The sequence below is a fragment of the Hippocampus guttulatus genome, chromosome 15 (assembly GCF_054856545.1).
Source record: "Hippocampus guttulatus isolate MCC_2025c chromosome 15, RoL_Hgut_1.0, whole genome shotgun sequence".
Classification (NCBI taxonomy): Eukaryota; Metazoa; Chordata; class Actinopteri; order Syngnathiformes; family Syngnathidae; genus Hippocampus; species Hippocampus guttulatus.
Window position 1 is genome coordinate 13643431 of NC_141275.1, and position 22569 is coordinate 13665999.

General features: G+C 43.7%; 2 protein-coding genes across 5 annotated transcripts; both read right to left on the reverse strand.

The window, feature by feature from the left end:
* Positions 1 to 11595: 11595 nt before the first annotated feature.
* elmod1 (ELMO/CED-12 domain containing 1) lies at positions 11596 to 18108 on the reverse strand. Of its 2 annotated transcripts, XM_086131270.1 has the most exons (12): positions 17876 to 18108; positions 16998 to 17058; positions 15972 to 16117; positions 15790 to 15818; positions 15608 to 15705; positions 15380 to 15509; positions 15155 to 15288; positions 15007 to 15075; positions 14280 to 14300; positions 13795 to 13845; positions 13586 to 13719; positions 11596 to 13509 (listed from the first exon to the last, which is right to left on the reverse strand). In XM_086131270.1, exons 2-12 carry the CDS (start codon positions 17012 to 17014, stop codon positions 13334 to 13336), a joined length of 1005 nt encoding a protein of 334 aa, XP_085987396.1. In that variant the 5' UTR covers positions 17015 to 17058; positions 17876 to 18108; the 3' UTR covers positions 11596 to 13333. The 2 variants fall into 2 exon arrangements, with proteins under 2 accessions (XP_085987396.1, XP_085987397.1); XM_086131271.1 differs by lacking the exon at positions 14280 to 14300 and having other exon boundaries at positions 17876 to 18098.
* Positions 18109 to 18178: 70 nt separating this feature from the next.
* slc35f2 (solute carrier family 35 member F2) lies at positions 18179 to 22280 on the reverse strand. 3 transcript variants are annotated; one of them, XM_086131267.1, is made up of 9 exons: positions 21809 to 22274; positions 21195 to 21295; positions 20936 to 21108; positions 20720 to 20847; positions 20023 to 20182; positions 19794 to 19950; positions 19371 to 19423; positions 19088 to 19242; positions 18179 to 18848 (listed from the first exon to the last, which is right to left on the reverse strand). In XM_086131267.1, the coding sequence occupies exons 2-9, from the start codon at positions 21281 to 21283 to the stop codon at positions 18651 to 18653; spliced, it is 1113 nt and encodes a 370-aa protein (XP_085987393.1). In that variant the 5' UTR covers positions 21284 to 21295; positions 21809 to 22274; the 3' UTR covers positions 18179 to 18650. The 3 variants fall into 3 exon arrangements, with proteins under 3 accessions (XP_085987393.1, XP_085987394.1, XP_085987395.1); XM_086131268.1 differs by lacking the exon at positions 21809 to 22274 and adding an exon at positions 21383 to 21717; XM_086131269.1 differs by lacking the exon at positions 19088 to 19242 and having other exon boundaries at positions 21809 to 22280.
* Between the last annotated feature and the right edge of the window lie 289 nt (positions 22281 to 22569).

A 22569-nucleotide genomic window follows, 5' to 3' on the forward strand; every position in this document is an offset into this window, starting at 1 on the left:
GTCACTGCGCGTTTATCGTGTCAATCCGATAAAACATTCCGTTTCGTTGTCGGGCCCATGCTATTGACTAAAAGGCGCCCTTCATGTACCGTTCCCGATTTATTGTTTACATCCCTCGTCTTGTTTGTTTTTCCCCTGAAAAAGGTGCACATGAGAGTTTGATTAGTATGCCCGGAGGACAAACAAAATGTCTGCCTCTCACCATCGAAAATGAAGCGAAAAGGTAGCGGCGAACCATAGGCTCCCTCACACGTGGATGTTTAATGCCGAGAGAAATCCCGTTCCCGAGCGCTTTAGTTCGGCGCTCTTAATTAACTGCGGCAAGATAACAAGCAGGGAGTTGCAAATGCGGCCTGGGAGCGCCCGGCGAACCAAATAAGACGCTGCGGAATAATTCCCCCTTTCATAGGAGTGACATGTTTGCACTGATTTCCTTTGCGTCGGCAAGTCTTCGTTATTCGCGGCGTTTTAAATGAGAACGCGGTCGTAAAGTCAGACAGAGTGCAGAGTGCAAGCGGACCTCTTCAATTGCTGACATGCGACGCGTGTATTCACGCCCACGTGAAAATTTGTCCATCGAGCATTCTCTGCACGTCATCTCGACCCATTGACAAAATCCTAAACAAACATGAAGTCACAACTGTCATTTCGCGCCATGTTGTTTCTTTGTAAAAGGCGTCATTTCATGTGATTTATGTCTTTTTTTTTTTCTTAATATGACCCTCATTTTGACTTCGGAACATTTTTATCCCTCAAGAAATGATGGAAATAATGCCAACTTTGGAGATTAATTTTTAATTTTGAAAATCCCCCCAAAAAATAAATACCAAAATATTATATATTACATATATAGAGTTTTATATGTATCATTATGGGTAATACCACCTCAGAGGTCTTTTTAGTCATTTTGTTTTTTGTATATGACTCGGATGTTCAGCAAGCATATGCCTAATTGTCATGCATCGGCATCAATGAACAGAGCTTTCAAACGCCTTCCTCGTCCATTATGCAAATCTTTGTGTATTTTTAAACACAAGACCTGGTCCTCATCACTTGCCACGTGTGCGTGCAATCGGGGTTTAGGTTTTTTTTTTTTTTCTGTTTTTGATTAGCTGACACATTGCGCAGATGGCAGAGACAAACCTGGCAGAATTTCAACATGAGAAGTTGCAGGACAAAGTTGATTTTGTGTCAACAACAAGGAGAGACGCTGATGAGATGCGATCAAAGGATGAGGAAAGCGCATGTTGTGCCTTCGTTAATTAGCAGCAAAGAATATGGAGCGCTAGCGATGCTAATGAGTACTCGTGGAGCTTCCTGCTTCAGTACGGTTTGATAATTTGTGTACAAAGAATGTTGGGAAAAGATTTTTAAAGACATTTTAAAAATAGGCCAAAAGGCTGCACCCAAGAAATTGAACTTTAAACAAGCACAAATTTTACGAAGGAATATGACCATCGGGCATCCCCGCACTTGCCCCCCCCCCCCCCAAACCCCACCACCACCACCACCATCTCGGTCTCACTTTGCCACGAGAACAAGATTCCAAGCGCATCTTCTATTAAAACGCCTTTGATTTTTCCATTTACTTTCCGCACTCTCACTCAACGACTTGAATCGGAAAATCAAACTGAACGCGCCGGGATTTTTTTTTTTCCTCCATTCCTCGAGCCCATTGTTTTGCTAATTGCAGGGTTTAATTGAATATAATGTGAAATCTCTCGCCGTGCGCCTTCACCGCCACAATGGAGTAATCCATTCGCCCGCCCGCTTATTTGGAGGCTCTGACAGGAAGCGACGTTTCTCGGCCCAGCAGTCTGTGCGGAATCAATTGGCTGTGGCTGGAGGAGGAAAAGAAAAGATCACGCTGACGGATTGGGAACAGGCCACTCCACACGCACAAACGCACGCTCTAATCATGATGTATAGTCAGAAACACAGTTAACATTCATACTGTTAACGATTAAACATCACGGCGATCGGAAACATCTTACTTGACCTCGGAGCCTCGATCTGGGCTTAAAAAGAAGCCCATTAAAAAATGTATGGGCCATTTTTCATGGTGGAACATAATTTCTGTAACTTTAATATAACTAATAATATTTTCACCGGAATGATGCACCCCACCTTGGTCCTATCTATTGCATTGAGGTCAATGGGGAAAGAAATCAACACAAGAAATGCCCATCGCTAATTGCACACAATTTAAACTGCCCATCCATCCGTCCATTTTCCGATCGGCTTTATCCTCATAAGGGTCGCGGGGCGTGCTAGAGCCTGTCCCAGCCGTCTTCGGGCAGTAAGCGAGGGACACCCTGAACCGATTGCTAGCCAATCGCAGGGCACACAGAGACGAACAACCATCCGCGCTCACACTCACACCAAGGGACAATTGAGAGTGTCCAATCAGCCTGCCGTGCATATTTTTGTAATGTCGAAGGAAACCGGAGTACCCGGAGAAAACCCACGCAGGCACAGGAAGAACATGCAAACTCCACACAGGAAAACCAGATTTCGTAGAAGTGTGTTCTAATTCTGTATTTGGACTTTATTACCAGAAGACCAGAAATGAAATTATGAAAACATCCTTGAAATTAGTTTTTCGGAAAACTCCTCTTAAAAATATTTTTTTTTTTAAAAAGGAATAAAAATCTGATAAATAAGCGGTTCCGAAAATGGATGGGTGGATTTCACGGATCAACTACGTGTAAAATGAACTAATTCGTGATTAAATTGATTGAATGGATGTCTTTTCAATTGACTCTGGATGAAAGGCGAGTGAATTTAACCTGAACCGAGAGCGCTTCTGCTGGTTGCAACCCAAATGTTGTGCTTAAGCACCGTGAGCAGGATCCCGCTAACTTTGTGCCCGCACGCTGAGCAGGCAGCGAGACGGAGGTGGGCCGGCGAATTTAAACAGTGTCAATCGCTGCGTTCATCGGAAGCTCGGATAACAGGAACACAGCTGCGTCCGCCTCAACGCCCGCCGACGCGAGAAGAGGCCGAGTGAGACGAGACCCTGACAAATCAGCTGCCAGCGGCGAGACTGATTTGATTTCTCATGTTTTGGCCGTGGGAGTGGAGCACATTTTCACTCGGCGACATCCATTCTAACTTTGAGAGACAAGAGGTCCAACGCGAGTTAACTGCTGAATCAATTTGGTCCGGGGGGGGTTTTTTTCCCCATTTAAAAGTCACTATTTTGGAGATGCTAGTGTAAGTTGAGGGGTTCGTTGTTTTTAGTGGATGGCTCTACTTTACGAACAGGGGGGGATACGTCTGCACCGCTGCCCATTCCATAGCACAACTCCTTCCGGCTACTAAAACACTTCCTGTTTCCTTCAGCCAATCAGACGCTCTCAACGTAAACATGTTTAAGAAATTATCAAAGAGAATAAAACGTAGGTAACTTTAACATCAAAGACAATACTGTAATGTTCAAACATAAAACGATAATAATTAGCAATTTAACAAAAGCTTACGCTAGGATTCCGCCCGACAGTGAAAATATGTGACGTGAGCAAACCTCTGCTAACCGCTAAAGCTAACTTAGCTGTAAATAGAAAATCAGGGATGAAGGGATACGCTTTACCAGTTGAATTGCAACCTCAACCGTGGCTTCAGTGGACCTTGTTTCAAATCTTAAACTGATGATGTTTGTTCATGTGGTCACGACTTTTGCAGCTGAAACACTCCGGCAAAGACGTTGCCTCAAGGTCGGGGATAATCACCCATTAAGTGGATAACTGGATTACAAGCAGCCATATTTGAACGGTCATGGAGAGTAACCACCCCACCAGCCTCCTCTCGAGTTTTTTTTTTTTTGTCTCTTCAGAACAACAAGCCTCATTTCCTCGGAAGTGGAAGCAGTCTGTATGATGTATTCCACTCCAATAGCCGCTATTCCTACTTTTCCCTGACAGTGCCATAATACCGGCGGACACATTTGTCAGGGAATTACCTTCACTACAAAGCATACTTCGCAATTCTTTATTTTTATTTTTAAAATAAATGTCTTTATAATCGACCCCGAGCAACGCAGACAGAAGAGAGAGAACAAAGAAAGAGCCCGGCTGGCGGGCTTTTCTAGAAGGAAGGCTTACGTAACGCCTTGGCACAGGATTGTCGGGAATGGTGGCATTCTGTTTCAGTGCTCTGGTGACTTACGGTGAGGAGCACTGACATGTGCTTCCGACATGTCCAGGACTGACATCCATGAGAGTGGGGAGCGAAGAACATTTCGCTTTGCTCTGTCTTGGAAATCGCCTTGAGATTCAGGACTCAAATTTCATTGCTTTGTGTCCTGAAGCTTTTTCTCCAAAGTGTCTTTGCCTAATTCTACGAGACATCTTCATGACATGGGTATGAACACCTGAGAGGACATGGTCATTCACACCAATAGAATTTCGTTGAGTTATGAGCCACTGACGCTTTTATAACTCAAAACAAAACAATGAATAGATGTTTGGTTGTCGGACAATGAGAAAGTGGCGCATCATAATTCAGCCTCCTGCTTGGAAAGCATTAAAAAAAAAAAAAAGGGTGGCGGGGGGAGGGCGAGGGTGCACTGAATATGCGGCACAAATAATGAGATGACTCATGGGACACATTTGAACAAAGCTGTCCACATGAGCGCTTTTAGCAGGACACACCAGGGGTGTTTTGCGTGTTTAGCGCAGGAAATACACACAATGGGCTGACTAAGAGAGAGTGCTATCGTATGGGATACGTCACATGGCAGCCTCCGGGCCTCCACCAGGTCCAGGCAACGGGACGTCTCCGAGTGATTCACGGAGGACACGGCGCTAATGCCCTTTAGCGACTTCTCTCCCCAGAGAAGAGCTGTCGAGGATAACAAGCTCCTCAGCGGGAGGGTTGCTTCTATCCCAGGGAAAAACATGCAGAGTGAGACCGACACTGCTCGCACGTGGGAAGGACCCCGAGCGCGTCCATTTGGCTTTATGTGATCGTCAAAATGGAGGTTCGGAAGGAAGTATTTGTACATTGTGACTTCCATCCATCCATTTTCCGATTATCCTCACAAAGGTCGCGGGGGGTGCTGGAGCCTATCCCAGCTGTCTTCGGGCAGTAGGCGGGGGACACCCTGAACCGGTTGCCAGCCAATCGCAGGGCACACAGAGACGAACGACCATCCAAGCTCACGCTCACACTTAGGGACAAATCAGCCTTCCATGCATGTTTTTGCAAACCGGAGTACCCGGAGAAAACCCACGCAAGCTTTTTTCGTCATGGAGTCAGGAGCACACCCGAAAGGGAGAGTTTTGCAACAATATGCTACATACAGCATTTTTTTCCTAAAATGCAGCGCTGTCATTGTTTCGCCCCAAAAGGAAAATGAAAGGCGTCGTTACGACGTCATACAAAGAGTAAGGAAACCATTTACATCCGAGTGCATTTATTATTAACGCAGCGAGGAGGGCGAGGAGTTCCCCTGATCATTCATTGCTTATCGCATAAGCAAAGACAGACCCATCAACTCGGATGTTATTAGTCTGTCAGGGAAACGGCTTTAATTAATCACCCCCAAAAAAAAAAATCCGCCGGGAGAGTTTCTCTCTGTCGACGACCTACAACTTTTTATATCATTAATTTAAAGCTGCAGCGATACAGCAGATGGTACAACTAGCCGCAGCTGATTAGCATTAAGCAGCACAGGCTTCAAACAATGACAGGTACAGACCGAAAATTTCATACAGGAGGTCCATGGGTTAGAATTCTTTCCTTCAGCGGAGAAAGAAGCCCCCATTTGAGTTTTGACATTTATGTAGAGTGGACCTAGTATCCAGCCTTGTGGAACGCCACAGATTTTCTACTGTAACGCCAGGCAATTTTCACATTCATATAGCTTGTATTGTAAAAGTCTGCGGATTGAGTGGTAAACCTTGTAGAACACCGCCCATATCCATCGATCGGTTATCGTCCTCTGTTCCTGTGATAGAAACGTAACTAGACGGAGCCCTTCAGAGTCTATCACCACCCGACACTAACACAGTGGTAGTCATTTCAATTAAAAAAAAAAAAAAAGAAGGAAAAATCCGTTTCTACTTTGCCACGTAGCCTGCTTCATTTTGTCCAATTTGTGTCATGTTGGAATTCAATCACCCTATTTCGGAAGCCTGTTTTTCATGTGAACAAAATGATTAGCGTCCATATGAATTTATCACGACATTCGTCGTCTTCCTTCCTCCTTCTCTTCCTTTTCCTTCATCCGTTTCATCCGCTTTCTTTCTCCCCCGTGTTTCTTCATCATCCACCACTTTTTCTTCTTCTTCTTTTGCATCTCCGCTCCTCTGTCTAACCTTGCCAGTTTGCCTTTAATATTCATGGCGACCGAACCCGAAGGGGATTCTTTGCCGTGTCTCTTTAATTTAAGACAGATAAGCTTCATCATTCATGCGCTGATTTAATATGCGTCATGTGACCGCCTGGTGACCGCGTAAAAGGAATGATGGCGCAGCATCAATGGGGTCTAATTTGAGGCGGGGTCCCGTCCATGGGCAAACGGTAATGGACCCTTTTTTGTTACCCCCCCCTCCCTACTCTTGTTCAATTTATAACTTCTTTTATTTTCCTGACAAAATTCATTCCTTCAATTCTAGGATTACACTTAACCTCGGGGCCCTGCACTACCTTAATCCGGCCCTGCTAATACGGTACTGCATATATAATATAGAGGAGAGAAAATGACACATGATGACAAAAATAATTAGAGTCTAGTTCAGGGGTCAGCAACATGGTGCCCATGACCACAACAAAAAAATATATAATCACACTTACTGTGTTAAACTGCAAACATTTGTCTTGAAAGGTAGTGTGTAAAATAACTCGAAACCAAATTAAACTTGAAATAATAACTCGAGAATGAAGTATACATCTACAATCTCGAGACTGAAACAGCGTGTGAAATATTAACCGGAGAATGAAACGTGCGCTGAGAAGCTATCGAGTGAATGAAATCAAACGGGGACGGTTCGCACTTGTCTCTTCTTTGAGCGCATCTCTCAAATTGGTTGACACTGCAGTGGCGTGGACGTGGATTTCCTTATCTAGACTTTATGCACGCTCTCATCTCAGCCCGTTATCGTTCCCTTTTTCACCTCGCTTTGCAAAGGAGGCCATTTTGTATTCCGGACACATGAAGCCAACGTGCTCTTATCTTCGCCGTTGCCTTTGAAAAGGTTCTGTTTCTGCATTTAAAGTACGAAAAAAAAAAAAAAAAAAGATATTCCAAAGGCGAGTGAGGTGACTTGTGTCGCTATGCTAACAGAGCGAGAGGGCCAAGTGCACCGAGGCTGACAGCCAATTCATCTTGGTTATGAACGCAGATGACAAGCGATATCCTTGGGTACACATCAGCCGATGGCGCGGGCCTTTTAAGGGATTTTGTTATTTTATTAACAATCTTTCAGGGATTTATTTTAAGAATACCACAAATAAATTTGTTTTGACTCTTGGACAGTGAGTCTGTCTTTCTATACATCCAATTACGCGAGTGACTTAAGATACAGGTGACCCGACGTAGTGGTTTTAGGAGTTAGTCGTCATCCCGTCATCCCGTATGCCGATTGACGAACCCGTCGGTCGATGGATTTGTCCTTTATGTTTATGTCTGGCCATCACTCCATCTCGCTATCATTCCATATAAAACCCCCATCGTTAGATCGACTGAGTAATTCATTTGTCCGTCCGCTGTCCTCCCGCTTATGACTTTTATCGATCTATCGCTCCCATCCGTCAGTTGGCTGGTCCACCGGTTTGTCCGGTATCGGTCCGTCATTCTGTCCATCGGTGCCCTCATCCATCTCTCTAGTCTATCTGTTTTTCTTATTATACTTCCATTGACATTGCTTGGTTAGTTATCCGGGAGGTCTGTCCATGTGTCCGTCCTGCAGAATGTACTTCAATCCACGTATCGGTCAGTCAATCCATATATCTGTCTCCCAAACAGTCAAGCCATTGGACTTTTCCGATTAAACGTGTTGGTCATGTCCATCTTTAAATCCATCCATCCATCCATCATTCCAATTATACTTCCATCAATCGGATAGTGTTTCCATCTATCCATCTGGCTCGCTATTCATCTAGCTATTCTATTTCCATTGATCAGATAGACGGTACCTTCTTATTTTTCTCAATTATATTCCAGTTCAAATCATCCTTTTAGGAACTTCAATTCTGGCTGTAGGGAAACATTAATTAAAAAAATCAAAAAACAAAAAACATGTTGAGCATCATGTTCGCCCAAACCCCCACCATCCGCCTCACACACCCCTCCTAAAATGTCAGCACTGCTGTTCTTCCTGCATATAAAACAAGCCCCCCCCCCCCCGCTCCGGCCTCCTTCCTGCCTTATGACAGCGCTTGTCAAGCCGACAGGCGCTAGCGGGAGGCAAAGCTGGCCGTTTAATCAGATGAAAGGTGTGAAAGCGGTGCCAAGAAAGTGTCACGGCTGCTAGAGATGCCACGAAAACCCCTGTCGCCGCATGCAAACACCAGCTACTAGTCCCTGTCAGTAGGACGGTCAACCACTCACAAAAACTTCACTCAGCCTTTCGATGAAATTTTTGGATGAACTATCATCGTTACGAGTGGACTTACAGTTCTGTCTCTAAACTGTTGAAGGCACGTGTCCACCTGTCCAGTGTTTCAGTAACTGGTGTTAGGATTACAATAAGGTTCCTTGGAAATATTTCCCCCTGTAAAAGGTCCCTGGACCCAAGAGGTTTTGAGAACCACTGCACTTCGGTTTTCTGTGACCGTTCTTTACCGGAGTTATTTATACCAGTCACCATGGATAAAGGAGAAACCAACAGAAGACAGAACAATCAATCAGCATTTCATGTTTTAATGGTGTGGCTAGTGATAACCTAATTGCATTCCGTTTTTTTTTAATTATTTTGTTTCCCTCAAACACGACGTGCAGCAAACATCACCTGTTTTTCTCCCATTACACTTTTCCCATAAAATGTCAATCGTGACGGAGTGCAGCTCTGAGTGCGTTTGTTTGTCCTGAATGCTAATGGGCTCCCAGTGGGCAGATCCATCCATTTAATTTTCCAGCCTTCCAAATTAAGTCAACTGCATACATCAATAACATTGTCCAACATGGAGGAATGAAGGTTTTGGAATTACATTCCAAGAAAATACTCTACAATGTGGGAATTGGCCCGACTTATTGTTGCCCATAAGCGGCTAGCGTCAGCTAGCATTGTGAAGTTATTTTGAGTTACTCCAGTTGAGCTTTCAGCATGTTCAGTTATCAGAGATCCGAAACTCTGAACTGAAATGTGTCCTGAAGCAAAACACTTTGCGCCTACAGCTACGCCCACAGCAAATGTGACGCTTTGAGCCGAATGCTAATGCTAATCGAATGGAAGCAGGCAGACTGGATTGAAAAGGCTTGAAATACCTGTATATACAATACCACAACAGCCTTCGGGGTTACACATTTGTTATATATTTTTTCTTGGTTTTGTTATGGTTTTCTCACAGTACTAGCGACTTATCAATTGAGATGTGCTTTAAAATGACAAGAGAACGAAATCAACCGAAAACGTAACGAGAATGAAACACTGTGTTCAAATATACAGTAGCTAAATAGAGAAAGACAGAGTTTCGCGATGACCTGTTAGCATCCTACTGTTTCCCATTTGGCATTATGCTAATTCAAACATACTTTATATTCAAATCCAGTTTGCAAGCAGTGGATTGGGGAGTCATACGGCGCACAGCCATAATCCAATTCATGATCTAAATTACCACCTAAACGCGACTCAACTTTTTCAAAATACATGACTCTTATTTTTGTGCCTGTCAGTTTTTGGTCTCATCAGCGAAGCAAACATCACGAGCAATCAAGTCAGAAATGAGTTGGTCACAAAATGGCCGCCGTGGGAGCTGACTGCTGAATTATGAAATAAAATGGGACTAATTATAGATTTACAGCTGCTATGAGAGCATATGCAGCAGATTGCGCGGATAACGCACAAAACCGCTATTAGCATATTGCACGTGCTAATCACAATTTTAAAAAAAGAAAGGGGAGTGGATATCAGATGGTCCACAGGGATATGGATTGGACGCCACTGGATTATGACGCCAATGCGTGCTAGCTCATCCGACGGGATTATGTAAATGAGCCAATTCAGGAGGAGGCGGGTGATTTTTTTTCCATGCCAGTCGACTTCAAAGCGGCCGGCACTGCGCATTGAATTAGTGCTGCGCCTAATCCCGCTGAAAGTGGAGGGATGCGGGGTGGGGGTTATACCTTTATTAATATATGACGGTACAGTCGGTAAGAAAGGTGACAAACTGTCTGAGCACGGGGAAAGTTTTCAGCAGGAAAAATGGTGACTCACAACACAGTAGCCAACATGGAGAAGTGAATGTGTAAGTGTGTGTTGGAAAAATAAATCGGTGTGCAGGAGCAAGAACTGGAGGGAGACCAAGAACGAAAGGATCAAAGTGAATTTTTTTCTAGAAGTGTGCCACCATCGCAGTGAAGAGCAAGGAAGTTTTTCGTTCTTTCTGAGCTTCACATGTTCCCGTGCAAACAAAAATTGCACGTACTGCAAATTCCACAAGGATCAAAGGTCACTAATACAGCTGAGAACACCGGAGAAGGAGGATGTTCGGAATTTGAGTAAAGGAGGAGGGAGGTTGGAAATGACTGTAAACTTACTTCATGTGTTCCTGTTCCTGTCCAAATAATAACTACACCTTACGCACGAAAACACAAGGATCATGAGCAGGGCTATGTAGACTTCATATTCACTCTACTTAGTGTTCCCTGTTCTATGGCTGTCCTCTTTGTGAACCTTATGCAGCACTGTCACCAAAACAAAACAAAATAGGCAAGAACCTTTGGGGTATTTCACTTGAAACGTGACGGGAAAAAAATGTAATTGCCATCAGGGACAAATGAATCTTATTAACTGATAACAGCAGAGCAAAATGACAAGCTGTGACTGACTGTGTGACATGAAATGACAGCCTACCTTTTTTTTCCTTCCTCTCTTTCACCGGATGACATCATGTTAGTCACTAGTGCCACCACGTGGCCATCCTTAGAATTACAAAATAAAAAATACATACAAGGGAGCGAGCAGACAGTTTTGCTTCTTACCCTAGCCATCCGAATAAATTTGTTGTAAATATTTATTTTACAGACAGGACATCTTAAAAGCGCTGACTCAACGCGTGGAGCTTTTCACAGTCGTGATTCCGCGTTGGTTATTTAGCACGTTTGTCTGCAGCTAATCCGCACTAATCCGGATGCTTCTCAAGCTTTGATGTTCATATTGCTCCACTTGCACCCTCGTCAGCGCCCGTCGCTTCTTATCATGCTGCAAAACCTCAAAAGCGTTGGCTCTAAAAAGTCCACACACCCTTGTTCAAATGCTACTTTTCTGCTATTGTGATTTTTAAAAAATGTAACCTTTACAGCTCAATTGAAAACATCAATTGCTCAGTATTTGTACAGGAAAAAAAAAGAATAAAAATGAAAAGCGATGATTCAAATCCACCAGTTGAGAATCACCGATTACGTCATCTTAAAGGAGCCATTTTCAGTCCTTAGGATTTCCAACGAAACAGAGCAGTCCTTAAACTGTCTGTTTTTTTTTTTATTATTGATTTGTGTTGCACATCACAGACAAATGAAGCACAGTGTTACAATACCTACTCAGAACATTTAGAAGGATATCATCAATAAAGCAGTGAGACTCCACTTAAGAGTACAGGCAAGAAAACGTCAAAAGGCAAACAATGCTGCTGAACGGGGTCGTAAACAAAGCAAATGGTTGATATCACAGAACCGTCTCTTGGTGAAGCAGCGTGTGGCTCAAAGCTCGCAGTGACAGTACAACGTTCATTGTTTCTTTTCTTTTTCTTTTTTTATTTTGTCCTTCCGCTCCATCGACTGACTGCTCATCGCTGCAGTTTTATTTTGCTTCCCACCGTCAGTTATCACGTAATATTTTCTAAATGTAGCTAAGCTGTAAACGGAGCACTACTAAAGCCATAAGCGAATTCAAGAAAAAAAAACAAGCACATTGCAACTTGTCTACATCGAAGTAGTCGGAATTATTGCTTTGGCTGATGGCGGACATTAAAAGTGTCAACATTCCGTGGATGGAAACAGAAACAATCCTGTGTGAGAAACATTCATGATAGAAAGTGTTGTTTTCATTGTGTAAATCAAGGCGAACGAGAAGCATTCTAATGCTATAAAGACACCACTTCAAACATATACATTCAAAATATTGGCAATGAGGTGATGGACTCGTACAGAAATTTGACAGCTTGCAGTGTCGTCTTGTATGTACATGTCATTTATTTTTACTACCACAAAATGTCGGCAACTCTTTCTGTCTCAGTGAAACTCCTCAAGTCACTTCAAATTACCGGAGTCGCTTGGTAGCAGGATGCCACGAGAGGGCAGCAAAGCACTATTACTGTCCAAATTACATGCTTCAATTTACTTCATCATAGAGTACTTCCTTGACACTAAGTTGGCGGCAAATCACTACCGTCGCCTAAATTAAATGCTTCGATTCACTTGACACCAAAGCAATAGTTTTAGTGCGTTGGCCTATGCACAAAAATAGCGTAAACGTTTTTTTCAGCAAACGACAGATGAACGAAAATGCCAGATTGTGAATATGCGGGGGTTCGCGGCAGTTTAGGACAAGTCAAGTCTCATGAACACCAAGTCAAAGTCAAGAGTTTTAGCCAATCGGCGAGTCAAGACTGAGTCGATTTAGGTCATGTGACCTAATAACAGCAGAGCACCACCTCTGGTAAGGAGTGCCAAACAATCATTAAAGTACAAGTGACACGACGACGGTGCGACAATCACAAGGGTGATATCTGACGCTGGTGGTGTGTGTGTGTGGGGGGGGATAGAGAGAGAGAGCGCGAGTCTCAAACATGTTAAGAGGGCAACACATTCGAGTTAGTAACTCTTGATAATGCATAATTGTGAACTAAAAGTCATTCCAAGTCATGAAGGATCTCCACATCAGAAAGCTGACTGAGAAAATACCAAGATGTGTAAAACCGTAATCTGGGTAATGGGGGGCCGTATTATGATAAAACATTCAGTTTTCTTTTTTTTTAACATCCCATCAACACAGTATTTCTTCATAATGTCGATAACTGAAGTATTAATCATCAAATCAAGAATAAGCCACCGGCAGTGACGCATCCATGTCATTCGCCCGAGCATTTTTTACACACAGGCCTACCGGGACATCCGATGGTGGGGTGCGGTGGGGTTGCCGTCGGAAGTGGGGGGGGGGTGGAGCTGCGCCTAGAGGTTGACCAAGTGGAGGTCGGAGGCAGAGAAGCGGGGGCACAGCGCCGCATCGGGGTCCCGCAGCTGCCTCACGACTCGCCGGTGGAACTTGGCACGCACGCGGTTGAACTCCATGATGTCGCTGGGGTCCTCTTCGATCCAGAAGCGATGGAACTCCTGCATCAGGTAACCTGACAAAACACGCACGCGTATGTCAATAAAAACTAACGTGGCAACAGTCGGGTGTTCCGAGTGGAGTTGACTGACAGAAGGTCTGCTGGAGGTGCAGCAGGGTGGCCATTTCGGGGGCCACGTTGTACAGGTGTGTCTTCAGGGCGCCGCTCACCAGCAGCGAGTAGGCCAGGTCTGTGATGTTGATGCCCACGATGGCAAAGGAATAACTGCAGGGAGGGAGGTCATCGAGTTTGTCAAAAAAGTTCGGGTACGATTTTTGCGGGGACTGTGGCGAGCCTTACCCGATGGCTTTGTCAACGTTCGTGGGTTCACATTCTGATGCGTTTGCCTCGCTGTGACACACACACACACACACACGCACACACACCAGTCAAGGGTTACAGCAGAGGTGTTCATGTTTCACTTGCAACCGGTTCACTCAGTAAGATCATTATGTATGGGATTACTGGATATGAGGGTAAAGTTTTTTCTTGTACTGTATCTGATTAAATTGTATACCTAATGAAGTGGCAATAAGGCATATATATTAAAAAAAAAAAAAAAAAAGATAAATAACAAGTACTTTAAAAAACGCTTTAAAACAGGGTTACGGCAACTTGCAGCACGTGGCCCATCATGCAGCCACCGGATGTTGCCATACACCTATTTAGTTTGAAAAAGCGGTTTCCCAGCCCTGTTTCAAATAGACTCGACTGCATGGAGTAGTAACAATGGCGCACAGCATGTGGCTGATAAAGCGGATGAGTGAGGGTGAAAATGGGAGTACCTGCGACTCCCTTGCGCACTCCTGCGGCGGGCGTGGGAGCGACACAGAGGAGGCAAGCGTGTGTCGAAACAGACAGAAGAAGCTCACTGAGATGCTGATGGCAAAGCAATACAAAGGCAGCGATGCAATCAACACAAGACGGGGAGGTGGTGAGTGACCGGGTCGAGCTGTGAACAATGGTGAAGAGAGCACACTATATGGACAAAAATATACCGACACACCTTTTTAGCCAACAGTTTTGTGAGAGCTTCCTGGAGTTTCCCCGGGAATTGTTTTGAGTCCTTTCATTATTTTATTAAATCTCCCCTGCACACGTCAAAATTCTTAAAGGTCTTACATTGGAGTAAGCAACGTCAGTTACTTCTGCGCATCTATCCTGAGTGCCAAGGAGTTGGACACAATTTGGAGCGGTGTTCCTCCTGGAAGTGTTACGTGTTCCATCCTTTTCACACAAAAGTCAAACCCTTCTTATCCTTGTTGCAAACCCTCAAGTAACAATCAGTGTGACGAAGTTTGGAGAGGAGATCCTCATGGAAGTGTTTTAGGTCCCGTCATTTTTCAAAGAAACCTGAACGTGTCGCATGCTTTTGTCCATATGTCATGAAACAGTGTGTGTGTTTTTTTGAGCAGAATGATGCACAGATGACGGTCACTTGTGTTATAGTTGAAATAATACGGATGCAACAAATCGTGCTTTGAGATTCAACAGGAAGTCTTCTAATCATACTTGTGCTTGGGCAGCAGGGAGTCATGGAGCATCTGCAGAGCTGCAGCCTTGTCATGTTCAGCAAAGTACCTGTAGATAAAAGTGAAATTAGCTTCGCATCTTCTCTTAGAACTCTGTACAGAACCCGTGTGCAAGGAGTTTATCTCACAGCAGATTGTAGAGACCCAGCAGGCCCATCCCTCGGAAGTCTGTCTTGGGGTCGCTGCCTTGGAATCCAATCTCACACCACTGCTTGGAAATACGTCCGGTCAGCGGGGTGTCGGGACGCAGCTCCTTCCACAACTGCGGCAAAAATCAACAGGAGTGAATTCGTCAAAAGCACCCAGGCGGCAAGTGTATGAGATGGGATTTCGTAGATGGATGAACCGCACACCTTCATCAGCATGTCCTCGTGTTGTGCGTTGTCACAGTCGTAAGGCTCCCGTCGAAGCTTCTCCACGTCGGCCACTAAGTTCCTGTAGCCTACAATTTGTAACAGACTGGCCTGAAGGGAGATGCCCAACCTCGAGGTAACATGGGGGAAGAAGGTCAAGAGTCATATTCGCTTTCAGCTTGGCTAGCAATTTCCTTCAAGTGGCAGAGATGTGTCGTGTGGTCTTACTGAGGATTGGTATCGGGGTTGATCTTCTTCAGAGCCATGATGTCGTCAATGATTTTCTCTACTTTGTCAGGATGAGCGCTTAGGGCAGACTGCAACAGCTGCAAAGAGAATACGGTATAGGCTGTACATTTTCCCGAAACTATTTGAATCATGTCATTAATTTGTTAAACTTGGACATTTACTTCATTTTTGGAGTACTTCAAAGATGACTCTGGAAAAAAAATATTAAAAAATTAGAAATCACTTGACAACTAATCAATTAATCCACCACTAATTGATGATCAAATTAATTGACAACTATTTGGATGATCGATCATTCATTCCCAGACCTTGTTCAAATTAAATATTGTCAAAAGGCTCTTACCAATCTTGAGCGTCCTGCGGGCACCATGTTTGTTGTTGTAGCAAATCCGCTGTAGCTCGCAGCGTCCCGTAAACTTACGTGCCACAAACTTGAGGCCTCGCCACAGACATTTGCAGTAGAGGAACACAAAGAACTGGGTCAACATCCTGCAGGGGGGGGAGAAGACAAAGAACAAATGGAAATTATTCCGTGTTCACACTCATTTTGTCATAGTAAATCATGGACATTGTACTGAGGAATTCACATTTTGTGGTGAATCAATCCTCCATTATATGCTGAATTAATTGTATTTTATTTCTTGAGTACCAGTCAGCCATAGTTTGGAGTGGCGTTCCTCAGGGAAGCGTTTTCAGCCCTGTCATTGTTTTTTTTTTTGGGTGATCTATGGATGAAAGGACAACTTTATGTCCCAAAACGTTTGCCCATATGTCGCAAAGGAGCATGTGCTTGTTAATTGTCAGTGAGCTGAAATCGCAGGTGTTGTTTGGCATGTTTTTCTCTAACTCTCCGACATTTCTAAAAATTTCTTATATTTTGTATCTAACTCTCCGACATTTCTAAAACATGTATCGCGCAATTAACAGAAATTAAGAGAAAGGTGGATCATAAAGTAGCATATGAGACTTGGTGCTCATAAGATGCTATTTTTGTCAGCGACAGAAACTTAGAAAGGAGACATGCCTTGTGGGAAACGAATGCTGACCTATTTAGGCACTATGTGGGACATTAGCTGCTTTACTTTGGCAAAGGTGGCAGGGTGGCAAATCTACCAAGGATGGATTTTGTTTTGACCGTTTGCGACATAGAGAGAAAATGAAGGACCGATAAACTGCATTGTCCATAACCTCGGCGCGATTATTAACGTCGCCATGGTATATGGAGCAAGAGCAGCGAAGGGGCTATAAATAGAAGAGACGACCAAGCGTTTGTTTATATACTGCACATAGCAGATTCTTACTTACTTTCTCTCAACAGCATGACAAATGAATTTATTCCGTCACCACACAACATGCAGGCTCGTCTTACCTCAGGAAGTGCTTCATGATGCCTGGTGTCTTCTTCAATGGACCTGCTGCTGGGGGATGACCTGCAAAGAGGAAATGACAGTGAACCAGATGTAATGCATGAAACACTATAACCAAACAAAAGTTAATGATTGTGCATGATGAACATTTGGGGCTGAACTTATATTATATGAATATATTTTTTTTTCTACACTTAGAAGTTGTATTCAATGTGTTGCATGGAGAGAAACCCTTTTTTTTTTCTTAAAGAAAAATAAATCTTCCAAAAGTGAAGTCGCATGCACAAAGCAGAAATTTCTAATTTCGAGAATTAAAAATGCTACTCTTTTGAGAGAAAGTAAGATTTGAAAAATATATTTTATATATATATTTTATCCTTATGATTGTATTTTTTTTTTTGGTCGGAAAACGTTTTACTTTGAAAATATATGTATTTTTTCTCAAGTAGCTTTAAATAATATAAACTTCTCAACTAAAATAAAAAATACGACAGTTTTTCCTTTTCAGTCTGGGTCCAGTACTCCTCCATACTAGTGGTTCGCATCGGGGCCGCGAGCCCCAGGTTGTCCACCGCCGCTCCAGGCCTGCATCTGAGGAACTGTCCACGGTGCGAAGCCATGAACGCGCAAGCCATCTCATATGCCACCTTTCCAACCAAATTCCACCCTTGTAACGCGCCACCGTTTCAAAAACGTGACACAATCAAACCGTGGTTGAAAAAAATAAAAGAAAATCATTTGCTTTGTCAGTAATAATCTACTGGACGATTAGAAAAAGCAACGCGCCACATTTGCATAATCCGCAACCGCATGTGTAGCAGTGCCCTCCACCTTGCAAAATCGGCACGTCACAAAATGCGTCTTAAAAAGCAGATTTTACCGTTTTAATCTTTCAAAGGCATTAAAAGCAGGCGACGTGCGGCTTCGTGTCTCTCCCCACGTCAATCGGCTCCAGACGTCCGCTTTTCCTCCATGATGATGCCGCTGTGTGCGAGGACGCCTGGCCGAAAGGGGGAGCCAAAGTGCAGGGGAGCAGATGACGTCACTCGGTTGGAAGAGAGCTGGTCTCTGATTAGACTGCAAACCCAAAATAAAAAAATACAATCTGCACACAGAAAGCTGTTTCTAGTGCTTGAGAGGGTCAAAATATTACAAACAGCAGAAAATACAATAACAAAACACATTAAGATCTCTGAAATTATGCCTTTTATCAATATTCCAACATTAAAAATGATTGACACGAATGCAAATAAAATGACAAAAATGGGGGGGAAAAAACTGTGGAAAAGTCACGTTTTTAAATTTATAAAAAAGCACTTGACGAGCCTACTTTGAAAGGGAAATATTAAAAAGAAAAAGATGGCACAGTGATGATGAACTGCAGAATTGCAACAAAACAGAAAATAGAAAATCAAGAGCTATAAAATATCTAGCAGCAGAAAAGAACTATTCTCGATCATAAATAGTTGTTGAAGCGTGTCCCAACAAGTAACAAGCACCATGTTAGTAGCACTAACATCAAAACGAATGATCAGTAACTTTTCCGAAATGAATGTAAACAACCGATTGTTCTTGTTTTTGTAACAGCATGACGGAAGACAACATTTGAGATGCCTTTCTTAGAACAGAAAGACTTTCTTCCTCCTTTTCTGGGGTCAGAGCGCAGAGACCACCGTCAGGTGACTTTGACCGTTTCTATCAGCTGGCAGCAGGAGGTCCGAGGCGCTCCGGGCCTCCTGGTCCGAAGAGTCGCCGGAGTCGGGCTCGGGCTGCGCAGAGTATGTGGGCACGGCGTTGAAAGTGACGAAGCCTATCATGATGAGGACGAAGGCCATCATGTACAGTGGTGAGAACTGCAAACGAAAATGATGCATTGTTGAGAAATAGGGAGGGGGCAATTTAAGTGCTTTGCTGCCATCTTGTGGCATCTACACACAATTACAAAGCCCTTTTATGCAGAAGCCAACTCTTGATACGAGGGTAGGGACCCCTGTTGGCTAATCATGAATACATCTGTTGGGAGTTAGGATAGGTTCCAGTTCAGTCACTACAAACAAAAATGGACAAAGAAATAGACATTTGCTAAGCCGACCGTGTAGTGGAAGAGGAAGAGGCCACAGAAGAGGCTGAAGAGGTCAGCAGTGAGCAGCGACAGGTTGACGGCGGTGGCGCTTGTCCTCTTCACCACCACCGGCATGAAGCTGTACAGTGCAAACATGCACAGCGTGTAGAGGATAAACAGCATGGCTGCGCCACACAAAAATAACGGAGATGGGTTAGAGGAGCTCTACTCAAACCTTATACACAGAGTTAAAAAATATATATATATATATATATTTTTTTTTTATACACTTAAAGACGGAGAGTTAACTCACCAATGTGAAATGTCCACTTGATTTTCTTGAGTGCGCTAACTTCCAGTGCGGCTCTGCGAAGGAGAACAGATTCAAAATGAGGAAATAATTTCATTATGCTGTGTAAAATAATTTCTCAAATATTATTTTGGTATTTTTCTTTGTCGAATAAAATTCGGTTTCTTTTTTAGTCTTCCTGCTCAATCAAAAAATGTATGACTTTGGCCCCACCAAGTTGTACCCGTAATATTTGTGTTGTTAGATTTATTTCATTGACAGTGTACTCTTTCAATTTGTGTTTGAGATGTCCAAAGTGAAGCTGAAAGTTGAAAATGTGCTTCTACAAACACACACTATGCCAGGAAATTTATAAAAAAACATTTTAAAAAAGCCAAAGTGAGTATTTGGGGGTGGAAAATTTAGGTTTTGGGTTGGAAAGCTCACAGTTGAATCCCACTGATGATCGTCCCGAAGAATCCCATCATTCCCAAGAACTCCACTCGGCTGCGGTTCTTCACGGTGAACTCCTGGCACATGTTGGACACGGCGTAGAGAACGGCGCTAATTAGCACCAAGCTGTCGCCCAACATCACATCGCTGGCTGTGGAGTCAATCCATTACGAGAGGGTGGCGGCTGAATGCGGAGAGGATAGAAAGAAGGCGGCATCCTTACTGGATCCCGGGTCTCTTCCGGCCAGGATGTCGGCGCCCACCATGGCGCCCACGCCAAGCAGGCAAACAGTCACGGCGATGTAGTGTAGTGGCCTGTAGCGAGTCTTCAGCAGGAACCAGGACATGAGCATCAGTGCCGGTACCACGAAGCAGTCCAGCAACTGCAAAAAACACACTGGTACTGATACGATATACTGTGATTGGATATGAAGCAACACGTTTATTATCAAAGTATTGCGTTTCTTTGAATAATGGCCGGAGGCTTGTGTTGACTCAATTTCACGGAGTACCCAGTGGAAGGGAAGACTGACCAGGTATTTACTTGAGGTTAGGCAGTGGAGGCCTTTATTTTTAAAAATACATCTTCACAATTGTAAAATAAAAAAAGGTTACCAAAATAAAGTGGCTGTGACACATCTACACACCACCGTTCAAATGCAAGGTTTTCTGGAGTCAAATCATGAACCTGACTTTTAACCTGTACAACTGAACCGAAAATAAAATAAAATCATGGAGGGGGAACTAAGACTAAACAAGTGAGATAACATTGCGGCACAGTGATTCACACCCTTTCGTGACTCGGGATGTGGTTGTGTTGGGAATAAACTTACCGGTATCACATTCGAGACAAATGCAAGTCATTATTTCAAGTGGTTGTGATCGATAAAAAAACAACGGTCTACTTTCTGTTGTCTGACCTGGATGCTAGTCAGCGTGGTGTAGCGGTAGGCCATGACGACCGTGTAGTTGGCCTCCACATCAGCCAGACCCATCAGCAGGTACTTCCACCATTTGGTCTTCAGCACCTGCAGGAAATTTTGATCCCCTGTAGACGCACATAAGAGGCATACTGTGGCGCTAGTTTTATGACGGGACAAACAAATTGAAAAGTGTCATCTGAACTGGAGCTATACCTGTGTGGGTGCAGAGTATTGTGGAGTAGGAAAGCAGCAGCAGGGCGTAGTTAAGGAAGCTCTGCAACATGGGCGTCTCCACACCGGCATCAGCCAGGTACTGGCAGCTTACCGCCGTGCCGCAGATCATAAGGGACAAGACTTGGCCCATGACCAGGGTTTTCAGCAGATCCCTGGAAAGGGGAGAGCACGAGAGGATCAATACCCACTACCTCGGATGACGATCCAACAAAAACAAGTCCGCATTCCAAGCACTCACCACGTGAAGACATCCCTCAGCTTGTAATTGTACAAACCGCACGCCAGCCTCAGTTTCCCACACATCTTCTCGTCCGCTTGGGCCTCCATCGCTTGTCAGCACTATAAGATTAGAAAAGAAACAAGGAAAGGAATTAGCGTCCTGGCTAATTTATTAAAGGGCACATGGTATAAGTCACACTGGAATACCTCGTGTTTCCAATTACCGGTACTGTCCGAGGTTGCCTTGCTGGATCGTGTAAAAATGACTCTACTATTGGAAGCACAACTTGCTATTTTGTTTTCCTTCCGCGTGCTTGCGTGGGTACTTATCTTTTATTGACACAAATATTCCTGATCGCTCAAGTACAGCAACGCACATGCAAAAAGTTAAAATAAATAAAGTTTTGTGCCTAAGCCAGGTTATCTATATCTATCTATCTATCTAAATATCTATATGTATATAAATAGATATATATTTTTCCCCTCCGCAGACATCGTGGTTTACCTCACTAAAATTACCACTATAAAATGATAGGTTTACATTAAAATGAACGTGTTTTGAGGCTATAAATTAAAAAGTAGAAAGATTCACCGATAGGTTTCAATGACATGGCAGACATGAACGAAGCTTACCTCGGACTAATCAGCAGACTTCGCTTTGACACTCTTAAGTATAAAACGCCAAAGTTTCACTGCAGTCCATTAACTCGCACGATAATATTCAGCCCGGTAATATTAGAAGAAGCCGGTCCACATTACTGCCTCCTCCGGCAAGCGTGTCGGTTCCAAGCCTTATCATGCTGCCGCACCGGAAGGGGCCGCGTTCCCTCGTCTTTCTCCTCCTACCTCTTCCATGGGAGCGAAAATGACAGCTGGCGTGTTCAGTGCCGGAATAGTTGCTACTTTAATATTATTTGACGCTTTATCACCGCTGCGCAGTTTAATATGAAGGGTCGACAGTTCATTGGAGTCGCCTGTCTCTGCTTTTTTAAAATGGGTGACGCGTGGAAACAACGTCATTTAACCTCGCCCATTCGGACCACATGGATCTTTTACGTCAAATTTCAGCGTCTCATTCGCGATATACCTGCCAAACTCGTACAAAAATAAAGGATAAAAAAATAAATACAAATAATAAATTTGGTAAATTGATAAGCAAAAAAAATTAATACGCGTTGGTAAAAATACGCCATGACATACAGTATATGCAATATTTCAGGAGGGATCCTCCTTAATCTATTTAACGGCTTCCCGGTTAATTGTTCGTTGTAAACGTAGCTTTTCAGACTACTACAGTAATTAGCAAGGTTCTCTTTTGAGAGGGAGTTGATTTGATTAGCCCATTGTCACGATTTACATAAGTAAATAACTTATGTTTACTGTCACCAGGTGTG